General features: G+C 41.3%; 1 protein-coding gene across 1 annotated transcript in view; it reads left to right on the top strand.

Moving 5' to 3' along the window:
* Positions 1–25,453, top strand: part of pacs1 (phosphofurin acidic cluster sorting protein 1) — a 90,182-nt gene extending 64,729 nt beyond the window's left edge. Inside the window, exons 8-24 of the mRNA XM_079580349.1 lie at positions 3,791–3,850; positions 5,455–5,615; positions 7,354–7,447; positions 11,025–11,108; positions 11,178–11,302; positions 11,481–11,619; positions 13,343–13,447; positions 14,124–14,230; positions 14,521–14,675; positions 16,171–16,281; positions 16,423–16,525; positions 16,608–16,650; positions 17,539–17,581; positions 17,713–17,854; positions 17,965–18,203; positions 18,291–18,410; positions 24,587–25,453. Coding sequence (XP_079436475.1) covers positions 3,791–3,850; positions 5,455–5,615; positions 7,354–7,447; positions 11,025–11,108; positions 11,178–11,302; positions 11,481–11,619; positions 13,343–13,447; positions 14,124–14,230; positions 14,521–14,675; positions 16,171–16,281; positions 16,423–16,525; positions 16,608–16,650; positions 17,539–17,581; positions 17,713–17,854; positions 17,965–18,203; positions 18,291–18,410; positions 24,587–24,705 — 1,950 coding nt within the window. The 3' untranslated portion in view covers positions 24,706–25,453. The remainder of the gene's footprint in view (positions 1–3,790; positions 3,851–5,454; positions 5,616–7,353; positions 7,448–11,024; positions 11,109–11,177; positions 11,303–11,480; positions 11,620–13,342; positions 13,448–14,123; positions 14,231–14,520; positions 14,676–16,170; positions 16,282–16,422; positions 16,526–16,607; positions 16,651–17,538; positions 17,582–17,712; positions 17,855–17,964; positions 18,204–18,290; positions 18,411–24,586) is intronic.
* Positions 25,454–26,084: the final 631 nt, after the last annotated feature.

The raw sequence follows: 26,084 nt of genomic DNA, 5'->3' as shown, positions 1-26,084 counted from the left end.
ATCTCCTGTCGCGGCTGTTGTTACTGTCTTCCCTATAAATCTATCCTCCCTGACAGGTAATTTAGGCCAATTTCGTGGGTTGAAAACAGCGCCCCGCGAGCCCCGCTGCGAACACTTCGAGAAACAACTCGCGGCCACTTCTGCAACATATATCGACACACCGGGCGACCGGGCGCGCAGACGTTACAGGCGCTGAAAGGAAATAGATTTGTATTAGGTTTGAGGCAGCGTGAGTGCGTGTCAGAAGGTTATTTATTACGGCTTTGTTGGGGATGATGGAAAAAGGGTCGCTGTGAGTTAGGCTGCTCGATTCTGCCATTACTGAAGTTGTTCGTTCTCTCAAAGGCAAAGGCATCAAAGAGGCAACACAAATACTTTCTCTCTTATTATTAGAAAATATAACGTGGTAAGGGATCAATGATTGGACTCGGCGCTCGCCATTAAGTTTATTAAAAGTGACGTGTCGCGGCTGATCGCCATGGTAACACAAGACAAGGCTTTCAGTGGACTCGAAGTGGGCAGAAGCTGATACATATCTATCTCTAAAAGTTTGAAATTACACAATCAAGCTTAATTACCAGCAGCCCATCCACACACTGAGAGTTTCAAATGTTTACTCGGTAACTTTCAGTCACCGGAGAACTTTTTAGATTGCATTATGTTAGACCTGCATGCTAATCACTGTTGCTATTCACTCGGCAAAATGCTTTGTAATGTAGCTGTAGAGTTCGGGAATGTGATGTCATATCGCTAAGCATTATGGGATTAGCAGCGATTTTAAACTAATGGAGATTTTAAAAGTTAAAATACTGGAGTTATTGTTCACATTAAAACACTTGGACACCACAGTGTGTTAGATGTATTTACCAGCAGTAACTCAGCAGCTCACGATGTTGTTCCACAGCTTTTTTTCTCCACTTTTTATACTGTTTGTAGCTTATGTATGCTAACAGCTGCAAAGATGGCGGATCTCCATGGTAACTGTGGAATTTCCCGAACTCTATTGCTTTAAGATGGCGCTACATTTTGCCTCTCTGTGACAGTTAACCTCTTAAAGGAACAGGCCACCATTTTTGCATACGGTTCTTACCTGAGCTTAGAGGAGATGATGCGTACCATTATGCAAAAACAGTGGCCTGTTCCTTTAACCTTCACCTTAACCAAGTGCATTTTCTCCAGATCTAAAGGTTTACAGCCTATGGGCCAGTGTAACGCTTCATTTGAAAGCTAAGACCTACAAAACTCATCTACACGGATGTCCTTCCTCGCATTGTTGCCATGTTATCACTTTTTTGACATTTCTTTTTATTGTTTTTTTGTTGTATTTTCCTTGCCTTGCCTTGCCTTGCCTTTTTCAAGAAGATTTTAGATTTGGATAAAGCCAAACTGGAGAAAATGTGCTCGGTTCAGGTAGGGTTTAAGAGGTAAGAGGAAAAAACATGAGAAAAGCAGGATAGATGAGCCGTTCGGAGCTTTGTGATTTCAATACAGATATAGCGGTGAAACCAGAAAAATCTGATATTTGGACAAAACACCAACTCTTGCCTGTTCAGTTTCCATTTTGTATGGGTTTAAAATTGCAATTAAACAAATATACCTCCCTTATCAGTTATACACATACAAAATACAAGACACCCCTTGGATTCAACTAAGGCAAATAGGCATTAGATAATTACGGCAATGTTCTGTGCCCATGAGATCAGCTAATGGGAAATATTAAACATATAATCTACAGTATGTACATAACTATTATATATACAGACAATAGAAGAATATATTATGGTGTGGAACAATAGGAAAGTAAATAGTCAGGATTTATATACATTTCACATTATTACTTATTTATTCGACCAGGCGTCTGTGGTTCATAACATTGATTTACTAACCTCGCACTCACCACATACGCTGCGGCTGTAGGATTAGGCTCTGCACATTTCTGCCAAGATAACAATTCCTCTTTATATGACAGAGCGCCTGCCGTTGTATCCATTAACTGCTGTTGTTTTGAGTCACGGAGCGTGAAAAGTGAGCGGCGGAGAAATGGCTTCCTATGTCCTCGTATCGTCGCTACATGTTTCCTATTTTCTTGTCTCCTTTTCCTGTGTCTTTGGCTTGAGCGGGCGATTTGGCAAAGGATGATTAGAATATGAAACGTAAACAAAAAGGGCGCAGGATACACAAAATGCTGCGGATGTTTCAAAATCTCCATTGATTTGTTGAGATGAGCATTTATATGCAAATCAGGTTAGACAACGGAGGGCCTGATTTATTAAGCATTTGTGCATGTGCAAAGTAGAAAGTGGCACAAAAAGTAGATGCGGCTGAGATTTTTGTCATTCATAAAAGGCCACAGCGCCACCAATTGTGCATAACTTCAATTCATAACAACGCCGCCCAAGAAGTGACTTCCTGTTTCGATCCAGCACGCCAAAATAAAAGCACACGGCTCGTCTCATTGATTAGTTCAGCAGGTACTTGCAACTTTACAAGAATATAATTAAATACACACAATAAGTGTTTTTTTCTGTTAATAGTTAGGCAGAAAGAAAGTTGAACTAATGAATAAGATTGTGCTTTTATTTTGGCGTGCTGGATTGAAACAGGAAGCCTCTTCTTGGGCGACGTTATGTTTTGAAGTCATGCACAGAGTCAATTGTATAAGCAAATTTTAATGGTAACTTCTCTACAGCAAACTAAATAGCAATCACTAAGTCATATTTAGCAGTACTTACTATTTTAGCACCTGGCGTAGGAAATCTGGCTCTAAAACAGGGGTTTTCAACCAAGTAGCTCCCCACAGGAGATCCCTGATAAGTCAAATTCACAGATGCATTTTTTATTTGTGCCCCAAACGATTGTGTTTTTGACAACTTTGAACACAATCCGCTAATATTAAGCTAAATATAGAGACGTAAAAAGAGGAGAGTAAACTTCTTTTCCTCCTTTGTGTCGTAAAATCTTGGTGACTGACTATTTACCTCCATTTAAAGGAACAGGCCACAGTTTTTCCATACTGAGATATGTTCTTACCTGAGCTTAGACGAGTTGATACGTACCTGTCTTGTCTTTTTGCGTGCCCCTGGAAGAGCGTGGTAGCCTCCAACTTTACCCTTGTTTGGAGCTATAGGAATATGCTAAGAGAGGCTAATTGCTAACAAAATCTTCTGGTCGTTTTGCGTGACTGAGGGCACACAGTTCTTCCATGCTGTGATATGTTCTTACCTGAGCTTAGATGAGTTGATACGTACCTGTCTGGTCTTTTTAGGTGCCTGTGGTAGCTTCCAACTTCACCCCTGTTTGGAGCTATAGGAATATGCTAGGAGAGGCTAAATGCTAACAACATCTTCTGGTTGTTTTGTGTGACTGAGGGCACGCACAAAGACCAGACAGGTACGCATCCGAATACATTCTTTGATTACCCACTGTATAAATAGTATTTTCTGTGTTGAGCTGGAGCATGTTTAGTACTGAGGGCAACAGTATAGTCCAAAATGTTATGCACTGTGCCTTTAAGTCCCGCAGCTACTCAAGTATTCTCAAAGCAGAAGAAGCTACCTAAACTATTTTCTCACAAACTGTAACTGCTACATGATGCTGCGAACCTACTGATGAAAACACCAAGCCGATTATTATGCGATCGGTCATAGATTTCATCACAATTCTAATATTCCAATTCCTACCTCCTTCTCTCCTCTCCTCTCTCTTTCCCTCAATAACATTTCTTCACCTAAACATCCATGTAGCTCCCTCCAGTGTCTCATACGACTTTCCTGTGTTTTCCCTCCACCAGCAACCCAAAATCAAAGAGAAGTTCGTGGCCCTACTCAAACGTTTTAAAGTCACAGACGAGGTGGGTTTGGCATGTTTTTCCTACACTTTTCCTACACTTTTCCCCCACGTTCACAAAGCACAGTATTTCATTATTTTACACTGATCAGGTACAAGATTATGACCACTCCTCTGCAATCCACTTCACTTCCGTCAGTGGTCATAATGTTCTGGCTGATCAGCGTAAATTGGCTATAAACTCGCGAAGGTGCGTGGGAGCCGCTCGTTCATCTGGCAGCTCTGAAAAGGAAGAAACATTGTAGACAAAAATAGCGCAGAAGTATGTCTCTGTTTAGATTCTTCAGAAGGGAATCCAAAGTAAAAGGCAGCTCACACTTTCACGCGCTCTCGGCTGCTGGACATGTTGAAAAGTTCAGTTTGATTTTGACAATGTACAGCATGTTTCGAGTCCAAAACCTTTAGCAAGTGTTAATTCAGACGTTGTGAATGATACTTATGAGAAACATCTATTAGATATTTTTAAGATGATGAGGCAAAGCTTTTCAAATCAAGGTTGCGACAAGAACCTAATGACAATCCAACGTTCCTCAGTCTGAGTGAATTTAAAATGTTAATGTTTCAAATGCAGGAACTAAGGACTAATATTTACAGTTGTGCCGATACGTTTACACACCCTTTGTGCCAAAATGTGTCACTTTAACATCAGAATATATACAGAACCTTCTCCACAACGACCACAAAAGACTCCAAGCTGTTACTGATGCTAAAGGGGGATATACATACACAGTATAAGGAACTGGTTTTGATATTAAATTAGTTCACACATTTTTTTCACAGTAAATGGCTTCACAACATCACTGGTTGTGGGTAAAGGCACGCACATCCACAGGTCTTAGTAAGTGTGCAGGATCAAGGAATGAGAAATAATAAAGAAATAAAAGCACAACTTTGTAGCTCCCAAGCTTTTTTAATGCTCACCGAGTGACGTTTCGGGCCTTAGCCCTTCTTCAGACAATTGAGCTACAAAGTTGTGCGGATCTATTATTTCTTTATTATTTCACAACATCACTGACCATGAGTGAAAAAAAAGGTTTTTGCGTTTTCACTCATATTCTTTGAGAAATGGCCAAAAAAGTACCATCAACAAGGTGTGTAAAGCACAGCACAACTGTAAGTAAGATGTTCAATGAAACGGCCTGTCAAATATTGTTACATTAAAGCGACACCGCGTAGAATTTTACCCAATAAATAAAACCATGACCATCCATTCAGCTGCTGGGCCACAAAAAGGTCAATTATGCACAAAATCAAGTTGTTTTTTCTTATTAAAAGTTCCATAATGTACCTTTAAATGTAGTTCCATCCCTTTCAGTAAATAAACAAAGCCAGGGCTGATTCGGGACAAAATGTTGACATGTTTGCACATTCTTATGATGCAATTGCAAAGAGATATAAAGATGCAAGAAAAAATAAAATCGACATTGAACTGACTAAATCTGCAAATTGATGACCGATTAAGGACACAGTCTTCAAACTTCCTAAACATCTGCTACTTACTGCCTGCTAATATTTACTCTGTATTTAATAGGCCTATTAATACCTCAGTGAGACACACAGTCTGATGTGTTTGCTCTGGCCTGTCCTGCCCTTGTCCCTGGTGCGTAGGTGGGGTTCGGCCTGGAGCACGTGTCTCGGGAGCAGATCCAGGAGGTGGAGGAGGATCTGGACGAGCTTTACGACAGTTTGGAGATGTACAACCCCAGCGACAGTGGCCCCGAGATGGAGGAGACGGACAGCATCATGAGCACGCCCAAACCCAAGCTCAGGTACTGGATACAGCATGACATGGCACTGTGCTCACCCGGCAATACAGAGCTCCCTCTGCTGGTGACTGGGGCTGTTGCAGCTCTGAGTGTGTGAACGGGGTTTAGTAAATGTTTTTTTACTCGTGCACCTTATAGTTTAAACTATTGTGTGTGAAACTTTGAAATTCTGCGGATATTATGTTAATTAGTTACAAATATAAAACGGCAAATAAAAAATAAAAAGTTGAGATAATTACTTTTTAGTTTTGGTTATAACTAGGCATAAGAAGAATACGGTACTTTGTGCTTTTAAGATCTGCCATTTGGTTTGAACAAAATGACAATATCAGTGTAAATGACAAATATGATTAATAATGAAAAACTATGTATTTGTTTTTATAATATAAAAAGATCTGTCTATATGTTCATCAGCCCCGGCTAGAGCCCCTTTCTTTTGCTTATTTTTTATGATTGAGTTGGAATTGCAGGGTTTCAGCAGGGCATTAAAAAGCATTAAAAGTCATTTAAATAATTATGCTTAATAATAATAAATAATAATGCATCGGTTTTATATAGGGCTTTTCTGGAAACTCAAAGACGCTTTACATTGCATTATTCATTCACGCCATACTCGGTGATGGTAAGCTATTACTATTGTAGCCACAGCTGCCATGGGGTAGACTGACGGAAGCGAGGCAACCACTCAGTCACTCACTACATTCGCCCAGGCTTCCTGGTGTTACCAAATGGTCTCCCATCCCGACCAGGCCCCTCCTGCTTAGCCTCTGAGATCTGACGGGATCAGGGACAGCAAAGGCGGTATGGCTTAAAGCAGTACTAAGTAATGTGTTTACCTTAATAAATCCTTTCCGTAGTCCCTCTGGGGGTAATACAAGTGTTGATGGGGTGATTGGAGGGTCTTTAATCTCCCCCTGGTGTCTCCGGCCAGAAAACCATGCTTGCATCTTGGCTGCCACCGGGTCGGAGTCACCAATACACACTAATAGAATCACGAAGAAGTAGCTAACAGGCTAACGGGCAAAGCTAACTGCGGGCTAGCACCACTTTAAACAATTTACAGCCAAGTTTGAGTGAAAAAAAATGATTTCCATTGTGCAACTGGATGTACAATATCCCTCTTTCCCTTCGCCTTTTCTGTCAGTGCAGTATTTACTCACACGGACAATTAATAAGTAAAAAAATCGCAACTTGCTACGACGCCTGCGGTGGCGCTTATGGCCTCTAGGGGCAAGAGCTACTTAGTACTGCTTTAGATTAAGGCCTTAAAAGTCATTAACATTTTAACCCCCACCTTAACCGAGTGTGTTTTCGCCTCATTTGAAAGCATTAATTTTGACTTATAGTATTACACCACCCCTTACCTCTGATTTCTGCTACTGTTGCTCTCTTTCTATTGCAAAAGTATTTTATGATTAAATGCATTTTCTCATTTAGACCAGAACAAGCCTCAAAGAAAAACAACATCCAGTACAAAAGCAAACCACTCAAAGCAGCCAATTAATCTGACCATCACCACAAAGAAAATGTAAAAAGAAGAAACATTTCAATCTGCTTTTCCAAAATGAAACTAGATGAAAGACTGTTTGAAAATCCGGCACATTTCTCTTTCTTTTCTGCAATGCGCCGGATGTTTTGACAACAAAGCTCCCAAAGATCCATGTGAATAAATACATTTTAAGTGTTTGTTTTGACGAAACACAAGTAGCAAATTCGTTTTCTTTATCCGTCTGCTTTTCAGGCCGTTCTTTGAGGGGATGTCGCAGTCCAGCTCTCAGACGGAGATTGGGAGTCTGAACAGCAAAGGCAGTTTGGGCCGCGACACTTTCAGTCCGGTGAGTAACTCAACTCCACAGGAATCCTCGGCATCAGCAGGAATTTCAATTATTTGGGCTCAGGGGCTTTCGAGCTGCACTCAAAACCCAAAAGTTCATGTTTTATTATGCGGTGAGATCCCCAGGAATATGAACAGGAAAGACCTCGTGAAAATATGCAATAATGAGGCTGTTGCAGACTGCTTCACATCTCTGACAATTTGCTGAATGTCTCCCTTTTGCATTGAAGTGTCCTGTCTATGAAAACATGGTTACCAACCTTAAAGGGATATTTCAGGATTTTTGACACAGGGTCTCATTACCTAGTCAGAGTGTTGTTGATTTCTGGACATATACATATTTTTTAATTCATGCAGTCCTATATAGTATATTTGAAGAGTTTAGTGGTGTTAGGCTTATGCTAGGCTAGTGCATGTCTATGGTAACTAGTAGCCTGCATTAAAACAGTCTGACCCAAGCACAGTGCACCTGAGGCAAATCACTTATAACACCAGACTACCGATATAAATGTCTGTGTTGACTGAGTATTTTTTGAAATATAACCATTTTGCATTTAAAAGAACTTATATTCGAGCAACATCAGCTTCCTGGTTGTAAGCTACGCAGCAGCGGAGTGATCTGCTCGGTTACCAGATCTACAGTAGTTTGTTTCCCTGCGGCCGCCATAACTACACATGGAATTCACAAAGGAGCTTTCTACAAATCAGATATTGCAACGTTTGGAGGACGAATCACGATTTTTAAGAGGTTTTTAATGCAGGCTACTAGTTACCATAGACATGCACTAGCCTAGCACTAGCCTAGCACCACTAAACTCTTCAAATATAAGGACAGCATGAATTTAAAACAAATCTCCAGAAATCAACAACACCCTGGATAACAAGGAAATCCTGGAATATCCCTTTAAGTCTTTCATTTCTACTCAAAGTACCCCTCATCTCTAGTCCTGACTCTGGGAACCACCATGAGACCCCTCCCTGAAGTTCTCTCTGGTTCATACGGCTCCAACATGTCAGAGATGTACTTGTACGTGAAAAGTCTATCCTCTGAGCGACAGGAAGCCTGAGAGACCTGAGCACTGGACTAATATGGTTGTATTTCCTGGTTACAGTAGTCTAGCCTGCTGCAGACAAAATGATCAACTAAACGAAGATTCATGAGTATTTTTGTAGTGTTTTGGGTTCAAAATGAGGCTAAAACACCATTTTACAAGAATCAATTATTGTATTGTGCTTTTTCATAATATGTTTTCAGTCTATGGGGAAAGAAGCACTGACATTTGTTCATATATTCATACATATTCTTATCTATCTGTCATTATGTTACCCATATGATGTATAGTTTTCTTATACATGCATTGACTGAAGTTTGTTTACTCCCCTCTAACATTGATTATGGCTTTAATCATTTTGTGTCTGGAGAGCGTGACTCTGTGTCTAATGCGGTAAATATCCACATCCTCAGCGGGTCGCAAATTAATGAAAAATATCAGTCATGTTTATCTCCAGCATTTCCTCTCAGCGGAGCATGAAACCAATGGCTCTTTGACCGGCCCCATCTGTTCAATACAAGTGCGTCTAATTACTTTGAGCTCAATGGTGTCACACTGAAGGAACGGGCTTTTATTCCCTTTTCATGCCGTTTCAATGAGTGTCTAGACTTCATCAAACATGTCGAATTAAGGATCATTATAAATGTTCTGGTGTGACTGGAAGAGAAGCCAGACATAGACACGGCATTAATGAGGTTATGAATTAAATATTGACTTTAATTCATTACCTATTGGGATGCGCAAAACAAAAGACAAAATCTAGAAACTTGATTATGTTTCAATGGTGCAATAGCAATATTACTAAAAAAATAAATAACACATTGCCATTGTGGAGGGTGCCAATATTAGCTTAGATAAATTTCATTATCTAGTTTATATTTTTGGTTATGGATTTTGTCATTTACCCTAAGCCCTAATAACGCTTGATATTTCACTTCAAATGTACTACAGAGATTTACTTTACCACGGTTGAATTCCAAGGCTAACACGTGTGCATTATTTCTGTATAACATAGTCCGGGAGTTAAATCACCAGAATATCAGATAAACGCTTAATTGACTCACTGTGCATAGCTTCAAATCCTAACAACGCCGCCCAAGAAGTGACTTCCTGTTTCGATCCAGCACGCCAAAATAAAAGCACACGGCTCGTCTCATTGACTAGTTCAGCAGGTACCTGCAACATTACAAGAATATAATCAAACACACACATTTAAAGTGTTTTGTCTGTTAGTATTTAGGCAGAAAGAAAGTTGAACTAATGAACTGCTGAACTAAAGAATATGACGGTGCTTTTATTTTGGCATGCTGGATCAAAACAGGAAGTCACTTCTTGGGCAGCGTTGTTATGATTTGAAGTTATGCACAGAGTCAATTAGCTAACAGTAGGCCTTTCCGAAACCGCTCCCTCCTCCCTCACCCTACCCCCTAACACTCAATTTGCGCGTGCCCGCGGAGTGGAGTTCTGTCCGAAATGGATCACTCAGTGAGGGGGAGTGGGGGAAAAGCTCCTTCTCAGCGAGTCTGCATCGACACCACACTTAACAGGTGTGTGTTACACCGGAGAGCAGTCCCACGAGCGCGTTCATTTTAACAACTTTATCGTCATATAGACATTTATTAATGAAAAAGAAAGCGACAGTGAGACTTAATATGATTTTATTGGGAGAGGAAAAGTTCTCACTTGTGAGTTTGAAGAAGCTAAATTATATAATGTAAATACCACATATTTGAATCTGAATTACTTTGTTAACTCATAAGAGTTATTTAAAAGTATGATCAGTCAAATTTGTGATTTTTGCCACATTATGGGCTGTGCAGTTCGTGGGGGAGAGGGAGAGAGTGCGTCTGAAAGTCACAGCTCGAATTTATCTGTTGAGTGAACCTCTGGAGGTGCCCTCACTGAGGCCTGAGTGGAAGGGTGTAGGGGAAGGGAGGAGGGAATGGTTTCGGAAAGGCCCAGAGAGTGCCCCCTCGCCTGAACCAAGCACATTTTCTCCAGTTCTGCATTACCAAAAATCTAAAAGTCTCTTGATTGGAGAGCTATAGGCCTGTGTAACGCCTCATTTGGAAGCTAAAACCTATAAAAGTAATCCTAGTAATCAGATCCTTTTGTCACCTTTTCGTTGCTTTTTCAGAATTTTTTGTTTCCTTTTTTTGTCTTGGTTTTTGGTTTTGTCACTTTTATGTTTTGTTATTGTTGCTTTTCTGGCACGTTTTTGTTGCTTCTTTGTTGCTTTATTGTCACTTTTTTGTTGCCTTTTCTTCGCTTTTTTGGTCACATTTTTGACACTTTGTTCCAGAAGCTTTTAGATTTGGGTAAAGCCAAACTGGAGGCTATTCAAAGTCCAATCACCAAACATTGTGCTGTTTCTGGCGCAGGATTGGCTTCAGATCCCACGGCAATAACTACAAACAACCATAGATTTAACCACAATCCTATTAAATGAATTACCAACTCCTACTCTGTGATAATCCTGTCCTTGCACCACCATTCACTCACATGTGTCCTGTCCTGTCTCTCCAGCAGGGGGAGCAGCCTCCGATAGAGAAAATGAAAACGTCCCGAAGTCGCAATCTAGAGGAGGCTCTGTCAGAGACGGACACTTTGGTAAGACACATTTCACAATAAAGATGAGCCGGTAAAGGATAAGCTGACTTTTAATGTGTCGCCGCTCAGGAGTTGACGGATCAGGAGATGTTTGCCGAGGTGGGGCCCTGCATCACGGTGTCTGTGGCAGAAAAACCCTGCAACACTCCCATGAAGACGAGCAAGAGTGAAAAGCAGTCCATGCCGTCACCGAGGTACAGTATAGTATATATATATAAGACACAGACAGACGATTACGAACCAGTAGCAGCAATTTCAACCTTCAAATGTCCTATTTTTACCGAATAAACAAATGCAGTGTGTGGTGCTCTGAACTAGTTGAACGGCCTATTTTCTATTCAGCTCAAGTCTTGTTTGTTTGGTGTCTCCCAGGATGGATGGAGGTCACACGCCCAAACAGAAGCGCAGCGGCAGCACGCCCCTGAAGGAGAGGCAGCTGTCCAAACCTCTGAGCGAACGCGCCAACAGCTCCGACTCTGAGCGCTCTCCTGAGCTGGGACACACCACTCCTGTAAGACGCACATGCCCTTCTTTTAAACTGACAAGAGGTGGGAATTTACAGGTGGAACTCGGAAAATTAGAATATCGTGAAAAAGTTCATTTATTTCTGTAATACAACTTACTTTTTACAAGCTGTGAGCCATAATTATCAAAATTATAACAAATAAAGGCTTGATATATTTAACTTTGCATGATGATTTTGGCTTACAGCCCCAAACCAAGTACTATTATGCATGATTATAGTTTTCAGTGGGCCGACATTTCTGTATTTAATATCACTTTTTTTTTACTGATTTCATGTAATATTCTAATCTTCTGAGATTTTTAATTTGGGTTTTTTACAAGCTGTAAGCCAAAATCCTCCAAATTTGAACAAAGAAAGGCTTGTGTCGCTTTGCATGTAATGAGTCTATATCACATATTAGTTTCACATTTTAAAGGGACTAGATGCAAGTTAGCCATTTTATACTTACTACTGCCCCCTCTGGTATAACGTGTAACTGCACCTTCATATTAGCTTGTGCATGACGGCACTTCAGACCCGAATTAACAACTTTTTCAGTGCAGGATTTTAGAGGCAGTTGTGGTGAACAGATCTGAGCTCATTCTACACATTAGGACATTACTGGAACATGTAGGGGGAGGAAAATACTTAATTTTAACATTTTTAAACTCTTTATAGTCCCTTTAAGTTGAATTACAGAAATGAATGACATTTTTAACAATATTCTAATTTCTAGTTTCACCTGTGTGTAGTCTACCAAATAATGTAGAGATGTATGTTTGGAAGATATGCATGTAAATTTTACAATATCAAGTATGGAGAAAAAAGTAAAATAAAAAATTGAGAAGAAAATTTTGGAAAAAATGGGGGGGAATATGGTGGAACAAATTGTAGAAAATGTGGAAAAAAGGTGGAAGAAATTGGAAAAAAAGAACAATGAGGGGATGTGGAATAAAATGTGGAAATCTTTTGTAATCAGGACAATTATCTTATAATAGAAATGAATGTAAATCAAGATGTTTTGCAGTGCTTTTTTTATTTCGAATGGTTTGAAAGAATATCGCTTCATCATTGATCACCCAGCCGTACTTTGCACAATACAAACCAAGTTTAAACCAGGACACAAGCAGGGGAAGTCCGCGCATAACCTTGTATTTGCACAACGTAAATACATACATGTAATTACAAAAGGCTTTTATCTAAACTTTGGGCCGATTAAAGACCTTCGCTTTGTTCTGGTTTACAAATATAGTGTCTACCTCCTATACAGGTCCCTAACATAACCCTCTAAAACATTATACTTGCAGATGTAACATAATTATGTGTATGGAAATCTCCTGTGCTCTGATTCTGCCCTCTGTGAGTCGGTGAATAATGAATGTCTGTGACTCATCAGAACAGGAAGCAAAACTGTACGGGTTTATTTATATAGATCTAGATAATGCCACTGTGAAAAGATTAATGACTCATCACAACATCGTCAAAAGTCCCTCACGCTATGCCCACTTATTAGACCTCCCTGATGATTCTTGTTTGAGCAAAAGGTCTCGAGTGTGAAGGTTTGATAAATAAAGTAAGATTTGGGATTTTGAACACTTGTGGCTCCTGCTGCCATTGAAAGAGAACTCGTATATCAAGAAATGTGCATGTTCTGTCTTTTGAATAGTAAAAAGTTCTCCAAAAAGTGGCTTAAATCCATGAATTGACTTTTTAAATGTGATTTGTGCAGGTTTTGAGGAAAGCAATGTACGACCAGCTTAACCAAATACTCGTGACTGACTCAGCTCTACCCGAGAGCCTGATTCTGGTTAACTGCACGGATTGGCAGGGACAGGTAATTGTGTGTTTTATGATAAACTTAAAGGAATGGGCCACCGTTTTTGCATGCTGAGATATGTACCTTAGACGAGTTCTTTAGGACCTGTCTGGTCTTCACACGTGCCCTCACACGGCATTAGCATATAGCCTCTCCTCCTCTCTTCTATAGCTCCAAACGAGGTGAAGATAGAAGCTACCAAGCTCTTCCATGTTTTCCCTATTTAAATATGGTTCCGTGAAGTGTGACACAAAGTATAATTACACAAAATTAAACAATGTGGATTTTCTAAGCGGAAAAAAGGGGGAACTATATTGTAAGGCGTAATAATACCAGGAGTAGTTCGCCATCCACGCATTAATATCTTCACTTTACTGTGCGGATGCTGAACTACAACATAGTTCCCCTTTTTATCTGCTTAGAAAATCCACATTTTTAATTTTGTGAACTTATACTTTATAGTTTAGCCCTTCACGTAACCATATTTAAATAGGGAAAACGTGGAAGAGCTTAGTAGCTTCTAACTTCGCCTCGCTGTGTTTACGTGACTGAAGGCACATGTGAAGTCCAGACCGGTACAAATGAACTCGTCTAAGCTCAGGTAAGAACATATCTCAGTATGTAAAAGCGGTGGCCTTTTCCTTTAAGTCTATTGTTATACCTGCATGTTTTAAACAGGCGTTGTGTGTTTTAGTACGTGACAGAGCAGCTTCAAGCGCAGAGGCAGCCGGTGGTCAGCACCTGTTCTGCAGCGGAGATCCAGGCCGTGTTGTCCGCCGTACTCACCAGAATACAGAAATTGTGAGTTTTGTTTTATTTTTATTATTTAGTAGCTATTTCTCTTCTCCATATTTGCGTGTAAGTTTTGTAACATTTCTGAATTGACTTCACGAACGCCTTCTGTTCGTCTCTGCCCACCATTTGTTCTGTGTGACTCAGTGAATATGTACGTACTTTCTCTGTTTGTACGCGCCTTAGTTTGACCCCGTTTCCTGCTCTTGTTTTTCATAAATTGTGGGCCGTTTCCTGACATTTCCAAAGGTCATAGCGGTGATTTATGCTAACGTATTCCCTTCTCTCTTTTAATAAAGCTGTAACTGTAACTCGTCGATGCCCAGAGCGGTGAAGGTGGCGGTGGTGGGGAGTCAGAGTTACCTGGGAGCCATCCTGCAGTTCTTCGTCACGCAACTCGCCAACAAGACGTCCGATTGGCTCAACCACATGCGCTTCCTGGTCGTGCCTCTGGGTAAGAAAGCAACAAAGAGATGTACTGAAGATTAAAAGTCTCAAGAAGGAAGAAAGTCCTTATTGAAAATCGACACTACCTGACCAAAGAAAAAGGTGCCACACAAAAGCCTCTATGGGAGATGATGAGAGAGTGTGACCATTGGGCAAAGCCTCCTCCTGCACATACCAAAGGCTCTCAAAGGGCTTAAAGGAATAGGCCACCGTTTTTACATACCGAGATATGTTCTTACCTCACTTTAGCCGAGTTAATATATCCCCGTCTGCTCTGTCACGCAAACGGAGCACATACGCAGCCTCTCCCACATGTCATATAGCTCCAAAAAAGCTCACGATAGAAGCTACCAAGCTCTTCCACGTGTTCCCTATTTAAATAAAGTTACGTGAAGTGTTTTCATGCGAAGTATATTTACACAGAAATGTAGCATGTCGATTTTATAAGCAGATAAAAAGGGGTACTATATTGTGAGGCGTAATGATACGAGGAGCAAAACGTCCGCGCAGTAACTCCTAAAGACTTCCCCCCGCTCACTTCCGTCAATAACCTTTAAAAACGGTGGCCTATTCCTTTAAGATCTGGACGCTCTGGTTGCCAATCCATTAATTTGCTCAACAATTTCACTGTATGAGTTAATCTAAAATAAAAGTGATAGTCTGTAAGTTTGCAAAGTGGGGAGGGAGAGAGTGAAATTTGAAGGTAAACACTCAAATCCTTCCCCTCTTTAACCACCAAGCCCTTCTTAGTTTGCAAAATGAGGAGACAGAATTGTCAAACGATCAAGCCCCTCCCCCTCCCTCCTGATTGGACCTGACAGGCCGGCTCACAGGAAAAGCTCGTCTCATTGGTCAACACGGGAGGATACTAGACTCTGATTAGTTGCGGAGATCCGGGGAGGAGGGACTTTACAAAAAATAATGCATATACATTATTACTTACTTGACATCAAAATGCAAGACCAGGTGGTAGATTTTGGAACATTTTGTAAAATTTGTAATAGATTTTTCGTTTCATTTCATTTTTTTTATTTATTTCATTCAAAAGTGATGTTATGCAATCACAATAAAACCGCCAAGCCAACACAGTATGAATGAAACGGAGCAGAGGAGAAGAAGAAGTCTTAATATCTGCCCCTTTTGTTACTTCACACTTGTCCTTGCAATTTAGGCTGAAATGGACCACATTTTTTACTGAAAAGTTTCCCACTCTGTCAAACCCTGAGAAGTTTAATAAGCCCAGATTTTTTTCTGCATTTGCGGCATTAAAATATGGTATTTGGGCATTAAAAAGCTTTAAATTGAACTTGTTTATGCCAGTATAATCCCTCACTTAGACCTGACCAACTGCAGCAACCACAGATCATAACAGTCACATTCAGGGGGCCCATTCTTGTGTATTGGGGTCCGACTGTGGAGCTCTGCAATCTATCCAACCCTAAAATGTTTCTAACAAAAAATGTTGGGCTTTAATATTTGATGTTGTTACCTTTTTTCCTCAGGGTCCCATCCAGTTGCCAAGCATCTGGGCGGCCTTGACAACCGCTACAGCTCGGCGTTTCTGGACGGCGCCTGGAGAGACGTGTTTAGCCGCACAGAGCCTCCTCAGACAGGTACAACACAGTTCAAAAAGTTAATTTATGATCAGAATCAGGTTGTTTTTATTGCCATTGTCGGTGAAAACCATAGTGAAACAAGGGGAGGAAAAGTGAAGCATAGTGTTCTTAATTGTTCGTTTTTTTGTTTCCCTTCAGACCAGCTGGACGTCGGGAGCAGAATCTGTCAGTACATCAGTGGAGCCACAGTGACGCACCAGTTACCCATCGCTGAGGCCATGCTCACGTGCAAACACCGGACGTGAGTTTCATATTCAAATATCATTAAAAAAAGAAGCAGACTGTATGAATTACACTAATAATATACTGTGTCTCTGTATTAGGCGAGAGGAGGATTCTTACCACAAGTTCATTCCTTTCATCGGGGTAAGCAAGTGTGCAATACTTCATTTTGTTCATTTGATAATAGATACAGACGGAATCTCAGGAATCACCCTCATATGGTCATGTTTGAAAACACTTAAACAATTTGGAAAAAAATCTAAACATTCTCTAATTATTCAAAAAACTACTTTAAAGGGACTGTACGGAGTTTAAAAATGTTAAAATTATGTTTTTTACTCCCCTTACATTCCAGCAATGTCCTAATGTGTAGAACTAGCTCAGACCTGTTCACCACAACTGCCTCTAAAATCCTGCACTGAAAAAGTTGTCTGGTCCGAAGTGCCGTCATACATGAGCTTATTATAGAAGCTGCAGTTACATGTATGACCTGAGGTGGCAGTAGTGAGTTTAAAATGGCTAACCTGCATCTAGCCCCTTTAACAAATGCTGAATTATGAATATAGTTTTCTACTTACTAAAGATACAAAGACATGGAGAGGAGCAAGGTGGTTCAACAGCCCGTAAATACATAAATAATGGAGAATGATAACATGATGCTTCATGTTAGCATCGTGCTACATGCTAACCCTAGCTAGTGCAAGCTATGACTGCAGTTTTTCCGCTTCTACTGAACAAACTGCTGTGAATAAACATCCATATTGGCCTGATTTAGACTTGACTTTATTTGTATGTGATAAATAAGTTTATGTTCTGCCAGAAAATGGTTACAAAGAGTGAAAAATTGTGTTTCCCCAAAAGATTCTGTTTTCCCCCTCGGCGAGGCCACGCCCCCTTCTATGACGAGATGCCGTCTGCATCTATACAAACAGAAAACTGAAGATAAACTTACAAAAATGGACAGATTCAAAAGTTTCTTTTCTAATAGAGTTAAACTTTTCTTTGTTTTGTCTTTTTTTGTTTTATCCTCAGGTGGTCAAGGTTGGACTTATTGAATCTGGTCCATCCCCAACAGGTCAGTGACACCTGAAGCGTTTAGATTAAATGTGAATGTATTTTTCTTCTTTTAATACCATGTAAACAAAGCAGTAAAAGTGCTGTTGTACCTTTTATAAGTTGTAATGTATCCTGTTTATTCCTGCATAGGGGACACAGAGGAGGGTGTTGCGGTGAGTTTGGCTGTCCCGTCGACGTCGCCCCCCACACACGGCTCTCCCGCCGGGATGATCAAAGAAGCAGCCACTCCCCCTTCCTCTCCTTCTATGGGCAGCGTTCTCTCAGTACAGGGGTAATTTCCCTATTAAACGATGTGTAGTATTTAATTCTAAAAAATACAAGACCTTTTAAAAGTTCTCCCTATACCCGATGTCGCGTTGATCATTGTGTCCCTCCCCACAGGAGTCCGAGCATGTCCCACGGCGTTGATGCCATAGGTCTGCAGGTGGACTACTGGCTTGCCTCGTTGGCCGAGAAGCGCAAGGAGGGCGAGAGGAGAGACACAGGCTGCAAAAACACCCTGAAGAGTGCTTTCCGCTCACTGCAGGTCAGCCGGCTGCCTGGAGGGGGCAGCAGCGACTCACAGGCACAGGGCAACACCATGGCCATGACTGTGGTGACCAAGGAGAAGAACAAGAAAGGTAGTGCTACTTCTTTCCACCTCCTAAATGAAAGAGATAGTCATGAGTTATAAGAAGTTCTGTACCAAACATATATTTTTCTTTCAGTTCCTACCATCTTCCTGGGTAAGAAGCCTAAAGAGAAGGATGTGGACTCAAAAAGCCAGATCATCGAAGGCATCAGTCGACTCATCTGCTCTGCCAAACAACAACAGACTATCCTCAAAGGTGACTATATTTATTTAATGTACTTTGATATTTTAACTATTTTCCCATAACATAAGGAGTGCATTTTGTTTAATTAAAATGCACAAACTGGCACTGAAGCTGTACTAACAACAAAACTCTAGCTAGGACATTCCAGCTCCTGTCATTGCAAATGTGGGGGGCGACATTTGTCCTATATTAGCCAAATTCAAATTGACAGTAATGTGAAAAGAGGGTCAGAAATGTCCATGAATAAAAGTTAGAGGGGGAAAAAATCCGACACTGTTATAGATTTGCAATTCTGACAACAATATCAATCATAGAGTAATCATTGTGTATTTTATTTTTTCATTTTTCTCCAAGACCTAAAGTCAAATGAACAAAGTCAGTGAATAAGAGAAACACAAAAATAAGATCTACTTAGTTTACATGGTGCCTGAGTAGAAATGACCATCACAATATGGCCGCCCAAGAGGGACATGAGTTCCACTGGGTTACTATAACGACGTCCTGTCTCGTGTTGAGTTTTTTCGTGTTGAGTAGTTTTTAGTTATTTTTTTCCCTGCTATGATCCACTCTCTGACTGCTTCAAACATAACCATATGGGCAATTCCAGAGATGCTATCTGGATTGTAATGTGACATCACTCAGCATCATGGGATTTACAGCAATAATGAACTAATGGAGATTTTAAAAGGTAAAATACTGGAGTTATTGTTCACTCAACAGCTGACGGAGTTGATCCCCGGCTTTTTTATTCACTCTTTATTCTGTTTGTAGCTAATGTTAGTCTGGGGCATAGAAATATATACAGGTCTGGGGAAACGTATGCAGCCAGAAAACATGGCAGATCTCCATGGTAACAGTGGATTTTCCAAAATTCTATTCTTGAACTGGTGGCCATGGCGATGTGATGTCACCATATTCTCTCATTAGTATTCGTGCACAAGCTTGTCATAATCGCAGTGTGTGTTTACGGATGCACACAGATTTTGACGTGAACGACACCGAACTACACACAGCTAGTGAGCCTGGCCAGCCAAAAACTATTTTGTCACTTTATATTTCAAACATTTTTGAAAGAAAGTGATTAACAGTTTATAAAAAACAAAGGAAAATAGTCTGACGTGTCAAGCTAAGATGTCAGGCCAAGATTTTGAGACACAGAGCCCCATGGACGCATCAGGATGCCATCCTCAGAGCCATCAGGGCACATATGACCGTGAGCACCGGAGAAGGGGGAACTCACATCAACCTCCCCAGAGATGGATCAATCAAGAACCAGGTCAACTTGGAGAGGAGGAGCCGCTCGTACAGGACCTTATGCGCCAGCTAAAGCAATCAAATGCTCAAAATGAACTTCTGCAAGCTCGGTTGCAAAGTAGTGTCCCAGAAATAACATTTCAGGACATACATGTAAAACTTGTGGAACAGACTTGCCGTAACGAGAGTCTGGAACATGACCTTAAAAACACACAGAGGAAGTTGGCTGGCTACGCAACTCAGATGGAAAAACTTCTCAAAGATGCTTTCTCACATCAACCTCCCCAGAGATGGGACAATCAAGAACCAGGTCATCTTGGAGAGGATGAGCAGGACCTTAGGCGCATGCTAAAGACATCAAATGCTCAAAATGAACTTCTGCAAGCTCGGTTGCAAAGTAGTGTCTCAGAAATAACATTTCAGGACATACATGTAAGACTTTTGGAACAGACTTACCGTAACGAGAGTCTGGAACATGACCTTAAAAACACAAAGGAGGAGTTGGCTAAGGCAACGCGGTCCTGTTCAGAACTTCAGCTGCAAAGAAGCCAGCAACATGACACTGCAAACGCTCTACAAACACAACAGCAGAAGGCAGCGCTTCGCAAAGCACAGGATCAACTCAAAAAGGTGGAAGGTGAATACAAGGCCTACGCTACTCGGATGGAAAAACGTCTCAGAGATGCTAACACAATGATCGAGAAAGAATGTGGTTGTCTGCAAAAGAAGCATCAACCTGAAATTAAGAGAGATGATACAAGCAAAGTGTGGGGGGATGTGGCGTTGAAGGAGGAACAGCTTTATAAGATACAAACACAGAAGGAGATTCAGGAAGAGCTTGTTCAAAGCCTTCAGAAGACGCTGAATGAGCGTCAACAAACCATCACCAATCTACAAAAACAAGAGCGTAGGTTTAAGACCGAGATGCAGGCAGAACAGAACAGGAATAGAAATCTAGAGGAAAAACTGAAGTTGTTGAATCAGACCTTTGAGAAAAAGCAGTGTGAGATGGAGGCGTCGCTCCGCAAAGCACAGGAGCAACTCAAGAAGGTGGAAGGTGAATTCAAGGCCAACGCTACTCAGATGCGAAAACGTCTGACAGATGCTAATACGATGATTGAGAAAGAAAGAAATTGTCTGCAAAAGGAGCGCCAGGCTAACGTACAACTAAAGGAACAGATAAGGAGGAACGGAACGGAAGCTGGATCTTACAATGACAAAGTTAGGGACTATGAGGCAGCCCTGAAACAAGAAGCGCAGAGCAGGAAACGGCTCCAGGCCAAAGTCCCAGCCCTGGAGAAGGCACTGGAGGAACAAAGGGGTGCAGTGAGAGATCTGAAGACCCTTCTCAAGTCGGAGAGAGACAAGTTCAAAGACTTTGCCAACACTTACTCAGCGCAGATCAAGGCTCTGGTGATGGAGAGAAATGAGCTGAGCAGGACAGTGGCAGGTCAGCAGCAGACCATGGAGAGCGATAAGAACCAGATGAAGGAGCTGACCCAGGCCCTCGCCACAGAACAGGCCACATCGAGAGGTTTACAGCAGGAGAAAGAAGTTCTCCTGCAGCACATGGAGAAGAAGCGAAAGTCAAAGTGGAAGTTTTGGCAGCGCATTTAATCACCCCCTCCCACTCACCATCCCTTTAATTTTCCCTCACGACATGCCCGACCTGCCCTTTGCCCTCTGATGCACGTTTTGTCAAGAAGTGACGCTCACCCTGCTTTGTGGAGGAGATAGATGAATGTTTGGATTTGTCTAGCTTCACCTAGAACGGTTACGAGTCAGGTCTGCCACATCCTAATGAAGGAGCCGCCTCTTTGCCATTCTTGGCTGTGGGGATTTCATTTGAACAGCCACTTTGCTGCATGTCTCTCTGTCAGTGCTGTCTCAATGTAACGTGCTTTTGGTAGAAAAGCGCTGTACAAATGTGACCACCTACGAAGAGACACAGAGCAAAGTGGCTGTTCAAATGAAATCCCCACAGCCAAGAACGGCAGAGAGGCGGGTCCTTCATTAGGACGTGTCAGCTCAGGTGGAATCCCAGAGTTAACCAGACTCTGGGAATCCACCAGAGTCTGGATCCATCAGTCACAGGACATCCGTCAATCAGGCTCAAAGACAGTCCATCAATTGCTGAGGAGGGATTTTGAATACACAAAAAACAAGGGTTGATCACTCAAAATAGCTCCACAAAAAATATGTAGCTAAGTTGAAGAGCTGAGGCCATAACAATTAGGATTCAAAAGTTTGGAAGAACATTTTATTATCAGGTTTTCTTAACTTTCAATACTATTAACACACTACGATTCTCATTGAAGGCATTAAGTAGTTTATGAATTAATACATAGATTCATCCGTCCATTTTGTTCTGCTTTATCCGGGGCCGGGTTGCGGGGGCAGCAGTCTCAGCAGAGATGCCCAGACTTCCCGATCCACACACACCTCCTCCAGCTGTTCTGGGGGGACCCCGAGGCGACACCAGGCCAGCTCGGAGACATAGTCCCTCCAGCGTGTCCTGGCTCTTCCACGAGGCCTTGTCCCACCAGGACACCTCCCACGGGAGGCGACCAGGAGGCATCCGAAACAGATGCCCTAGCGGCACGGTAGCGCAGCGGTTAGCGCTCTCGCTTCACAGCTAGAAGGTCCTGGGTTCGATTCCCACCTGCACAGGGCCTTTCTGTGTGGAGTTTGCATGTTCTCCCCGTGTCTACGTAGGTTTCCTCCGGGCACTCCAGTTTCCCCAACCACTAAAAACATGTACAATAGGCCAGGATGAATGATGTGTGTGAGTAAATGTATGGTGGTGGTCAGAGGGACTGTTGGCGCAGACGTGTGCAGTCGAGTTTGGAGTGAATGTACAATTGTCTCACGTAAAGGGCTTTGTGACTATGTCTGTGAAAGGCGCTATATAAATAAAGATCTTCTTCTTCTAGCCACCTCAGCATAGATTTATGTAGGAAACAAAAAAAGGTTGAAATAACTCAAATTATATCACATTACATTTTAAATTGTTCCAAATTGGCCACCCTTTATTCTTCATTTCCTCAATGAGCTTCATAAGACAGTCTCCTGAAATGGTTTGTCTGTGGAGTGTGGAAAACCATTTCTGGTGACTGCATCGTGAAGCTCACTGAGAAAATGTCCAAAGTGTTCAAAGCAGTAATCAGAAAAATCATTTATTTAAACTTTTGTTCAAAACATAATTCCATATGTGTTCATTCATAAGTAAATGGCTTCAGTGAGAATCTACAATATTGATAGTCTTGAAATGAAAGAAAAACCAATACATAAAAAAAAACCTAAAAGGATTTATGTCGTGTGGGATGTCCTTTCTGTTTTAGAGTTTAACACCTATCCATAATTTTGTTTCCTGCCTTTCCTTTGCTTCTTAAGTCTAGTAAACATCAGATAAAAATACTGGGCTTTGAGTATTGGCCAATATCCCATATTTACCGATTTCAGGAGACTTTCTTGAGGGGCGACAGGGTCGTCTCGTGATAGGAAGGTCATAGGTTCGAATCCCAGCTCCCGCAAATGCACACTATCGTTGTGTCCTTGGGCAAGACACTTCACCCGACTTGCCTCCAGTGTCGTAGTACATTGGTGTATGAATGAGAGAGTGAATGGGTGACTGGACCTTGCTGTAAAGCGCTTTGGGCCTGATAAAGGCAGAAAAGCGTGATATAAGTTGGGTCCATTTACTATTTCTAAACTTAATATTAATAAACTCTTGGATAAACATTTAAACGATCTGTATCATGCTTTTTTAGCTATCCCAAAGTAAAGTATAGGCATTTATATGATATATTGTACCTCTACCACTATGGAGTACTATTTTTTGTGAGAAATACAACTATTTTCTGGGGGTATTTTGCAAACCCGGAAGACAAGACGCTTCGATTCAGTTAACTCCGCCCCCAACTCCAAGCGGATCTGCACATGCATTATTAGCAGTGAAATAAATGTAAATATCACAGCAATAAGTGAAGTTACTTCACAATACAGTTATAAGGAGTTGACATCTGCAACACAGCTTCATAAATGGCTAACACACAAGCTAACACACACGCTAACACACAAGCTAACACACACGCTAACGCGCGTTTTGACTCACATTGGTTATAAAAGTTAATCCACTTTGAGAGGATTCACCAAACATCCATCAAGAGACACTATTTTGGCTGATAGTCACTGAATCCCGGAAAGAAATTCCAACCCCTGGCGAGTGTCCTCTTCTTTAGGAAGGTTGAATAAAGTCTGTCCTCTCGTAGCCAAACGCGCTTTTCTCCGTGACATTATCGTTAGGTAAGAAAATACAACAGGTGTTTCCAGAATAGTTTAGAAAGAGCTCCATCTTCACATCCTTCAGTGCAAACATGACATCTGTTTAGCGTTTGTTTTCAGCCCTGACCTGGAAGCGCTTCTTTTTTTTTTAAGCTGGTTAATAAATTAAAATCAGACCGTAAGGCATTACATTACAGAAGTTGTGATCTTCCTGTTTGACACTATGACGTAAAAAACGTCAAAGTGTCACAACTCAGTCGTCAGAGGGCGGAGCAGCTGCTCAGAGAGCAGGATTCAGGAGGATTACTGAGAACTGCATGAATGAAGCCAAAAACCACTCTGGGGGTGTTTTTGATTAGAAAATAGCATAACAGCATCTAAACAACTGAAAGCTCCAAAATGTCGATTTTGCATGATATAGGCCCTTTAACAAGGATGACTTTTCTACCCTATTTATCCTCGGGTATATGACAGGCTTTAGGTAACATTAATATAAACAACTCACATCAAGTGATCTGATCATTACAAATATGTGACATCAGTTATGTCTTAAATTAAGATACAAACACTTGGCTTCAGCAGTGGCAAATTTAATTTTTTTATTTCTATTTTAGGAAATAACATTTTCTGTTTCTTTGTTTTGTGCCCAGTAACTATAGACGGCGTGGAGTGGAATGACGTCAAGTTCTTCCAGTTGGCGGCGCAGTGGCCGACTCACGTCAAATACCTACCTGTGGGACTCTTCGGCTACACCAAGCCCTCGTCATAGGGACTTGGATTTGACCTCCAAACCCTCCGCAAACCTTCGCCCCCACTGCTTCTTTTATTCGCCTAAACTAAAAGACAGCAGTGCGGGGCTGTTACTAGTCACTTTATTGCCCCCCCTCATGGTGGTTGTATGTGGTACTGTATGTGCGTGTGCGGAGGCTGCATGCAACTTTACGTGAATGTATGTTTTTTGAGTGTGCTTTGTGTCAAGGGGCTCCACAGCACAAGCTATAAAGCAAACTGCCATTTTCCTGCTATGTTCGGGATGAAAAATTGCATGCTAAAGCTCACCGGTTACTAGCCCTGATGCCATTCCATGAATCTTTGATCTCCTCAACACAACGCCCTGGTTCACTCTTGCATGACTCTGCAGTAAACGCCGCACCTGTGCCACAAAAATATCCAAACGGCTTCGGTATTTGCATGTTAAAAGTCCTCTGCTTACAAATACAAGTCGGCATGTCTCAAATGTCAAGAATCTGTCGTCCTGAACCATTTTTTATCTCAAGGGCTTCCACTTGACTATAATGAATTTCTTTGCTAAAAGAATAGTTGGCTACAAAGGGCCAAAACTCTGTGCATTTTGGTTCCCCTGATCAATGCTGTGCTGTGATTGTGTGCGAATTCAGGGCAGAGTTGCATTTATTTTTGAACTATATATTGATCAGTCACAGCATTATGACCACTGGCAAGTGAGCTGAGTCATGTGTCCCTTCATAGTGGCACTTTTAGGGATTGAAATATACATAAGGCAACCAATAGATTAAAAAAAAGCAGCATTCAATTGGTGATCTGAGTCTGGAGCTTTGCAAGTTGTCATCTAAGCTATATCCGGCCTTTGTTTCACTTCTTTCACTTCGCTTTGAAAGATTGAAAGTGAAATCAATTGATGAGTGGATAAAGATCTTGTAATGAATAGCGTATAACAGGTAAAGCCTCTAATAAGCATCTTGTCTCCCATTAAATAATAAACAGTTGCGATTTGAACAGAAAAATGGGGACCCTTTCATGAAATATTTGACCTTCCAGGTACTACCAGGCCTTGGTTAAGATCATAACAGGACTTATCTGGGTCTAAACAGTGTCTAACATTGACCTACATTGGACTAAACCATGTCTAAGCCAGTCTGCTGAAGTGGTCATAATGTTGTGGCTCGTCCAGGTAACTATGATTTGCTATGCACTTAACAATATACATGTCTGTGTGTTTGTGGCTGGTTAAACCCCTTCGACCGCAGACCTATCAACATATTATGCAACTAATAACAACAATGGAACTACATAACGCATTCTCAAACTGTCCAAATATAGTTAAAGCTGTACGTCTTTATTGCATTTAGTCATCAAGTCCTGCTTCTCCATTTTGCAATAAGCACAATG

The sequence above is a fragment of the Gobius niger genome (genome assembly GCF_951799975.1).
Source record: "Gobius niger genome assembly, chromosome: 21".
NCBI classification, from domain to species: Eukaryota; Metazoa; Chordata; class Actinopteri; order Gobiiformes; family Gobiidae; genus Gobius; species Gobius niger.
The sequence above is the reverse complement of the archived record's forward strand: the minus strand, read 5'-3'. Positions and strand labels throughout refer to the sequence as shown.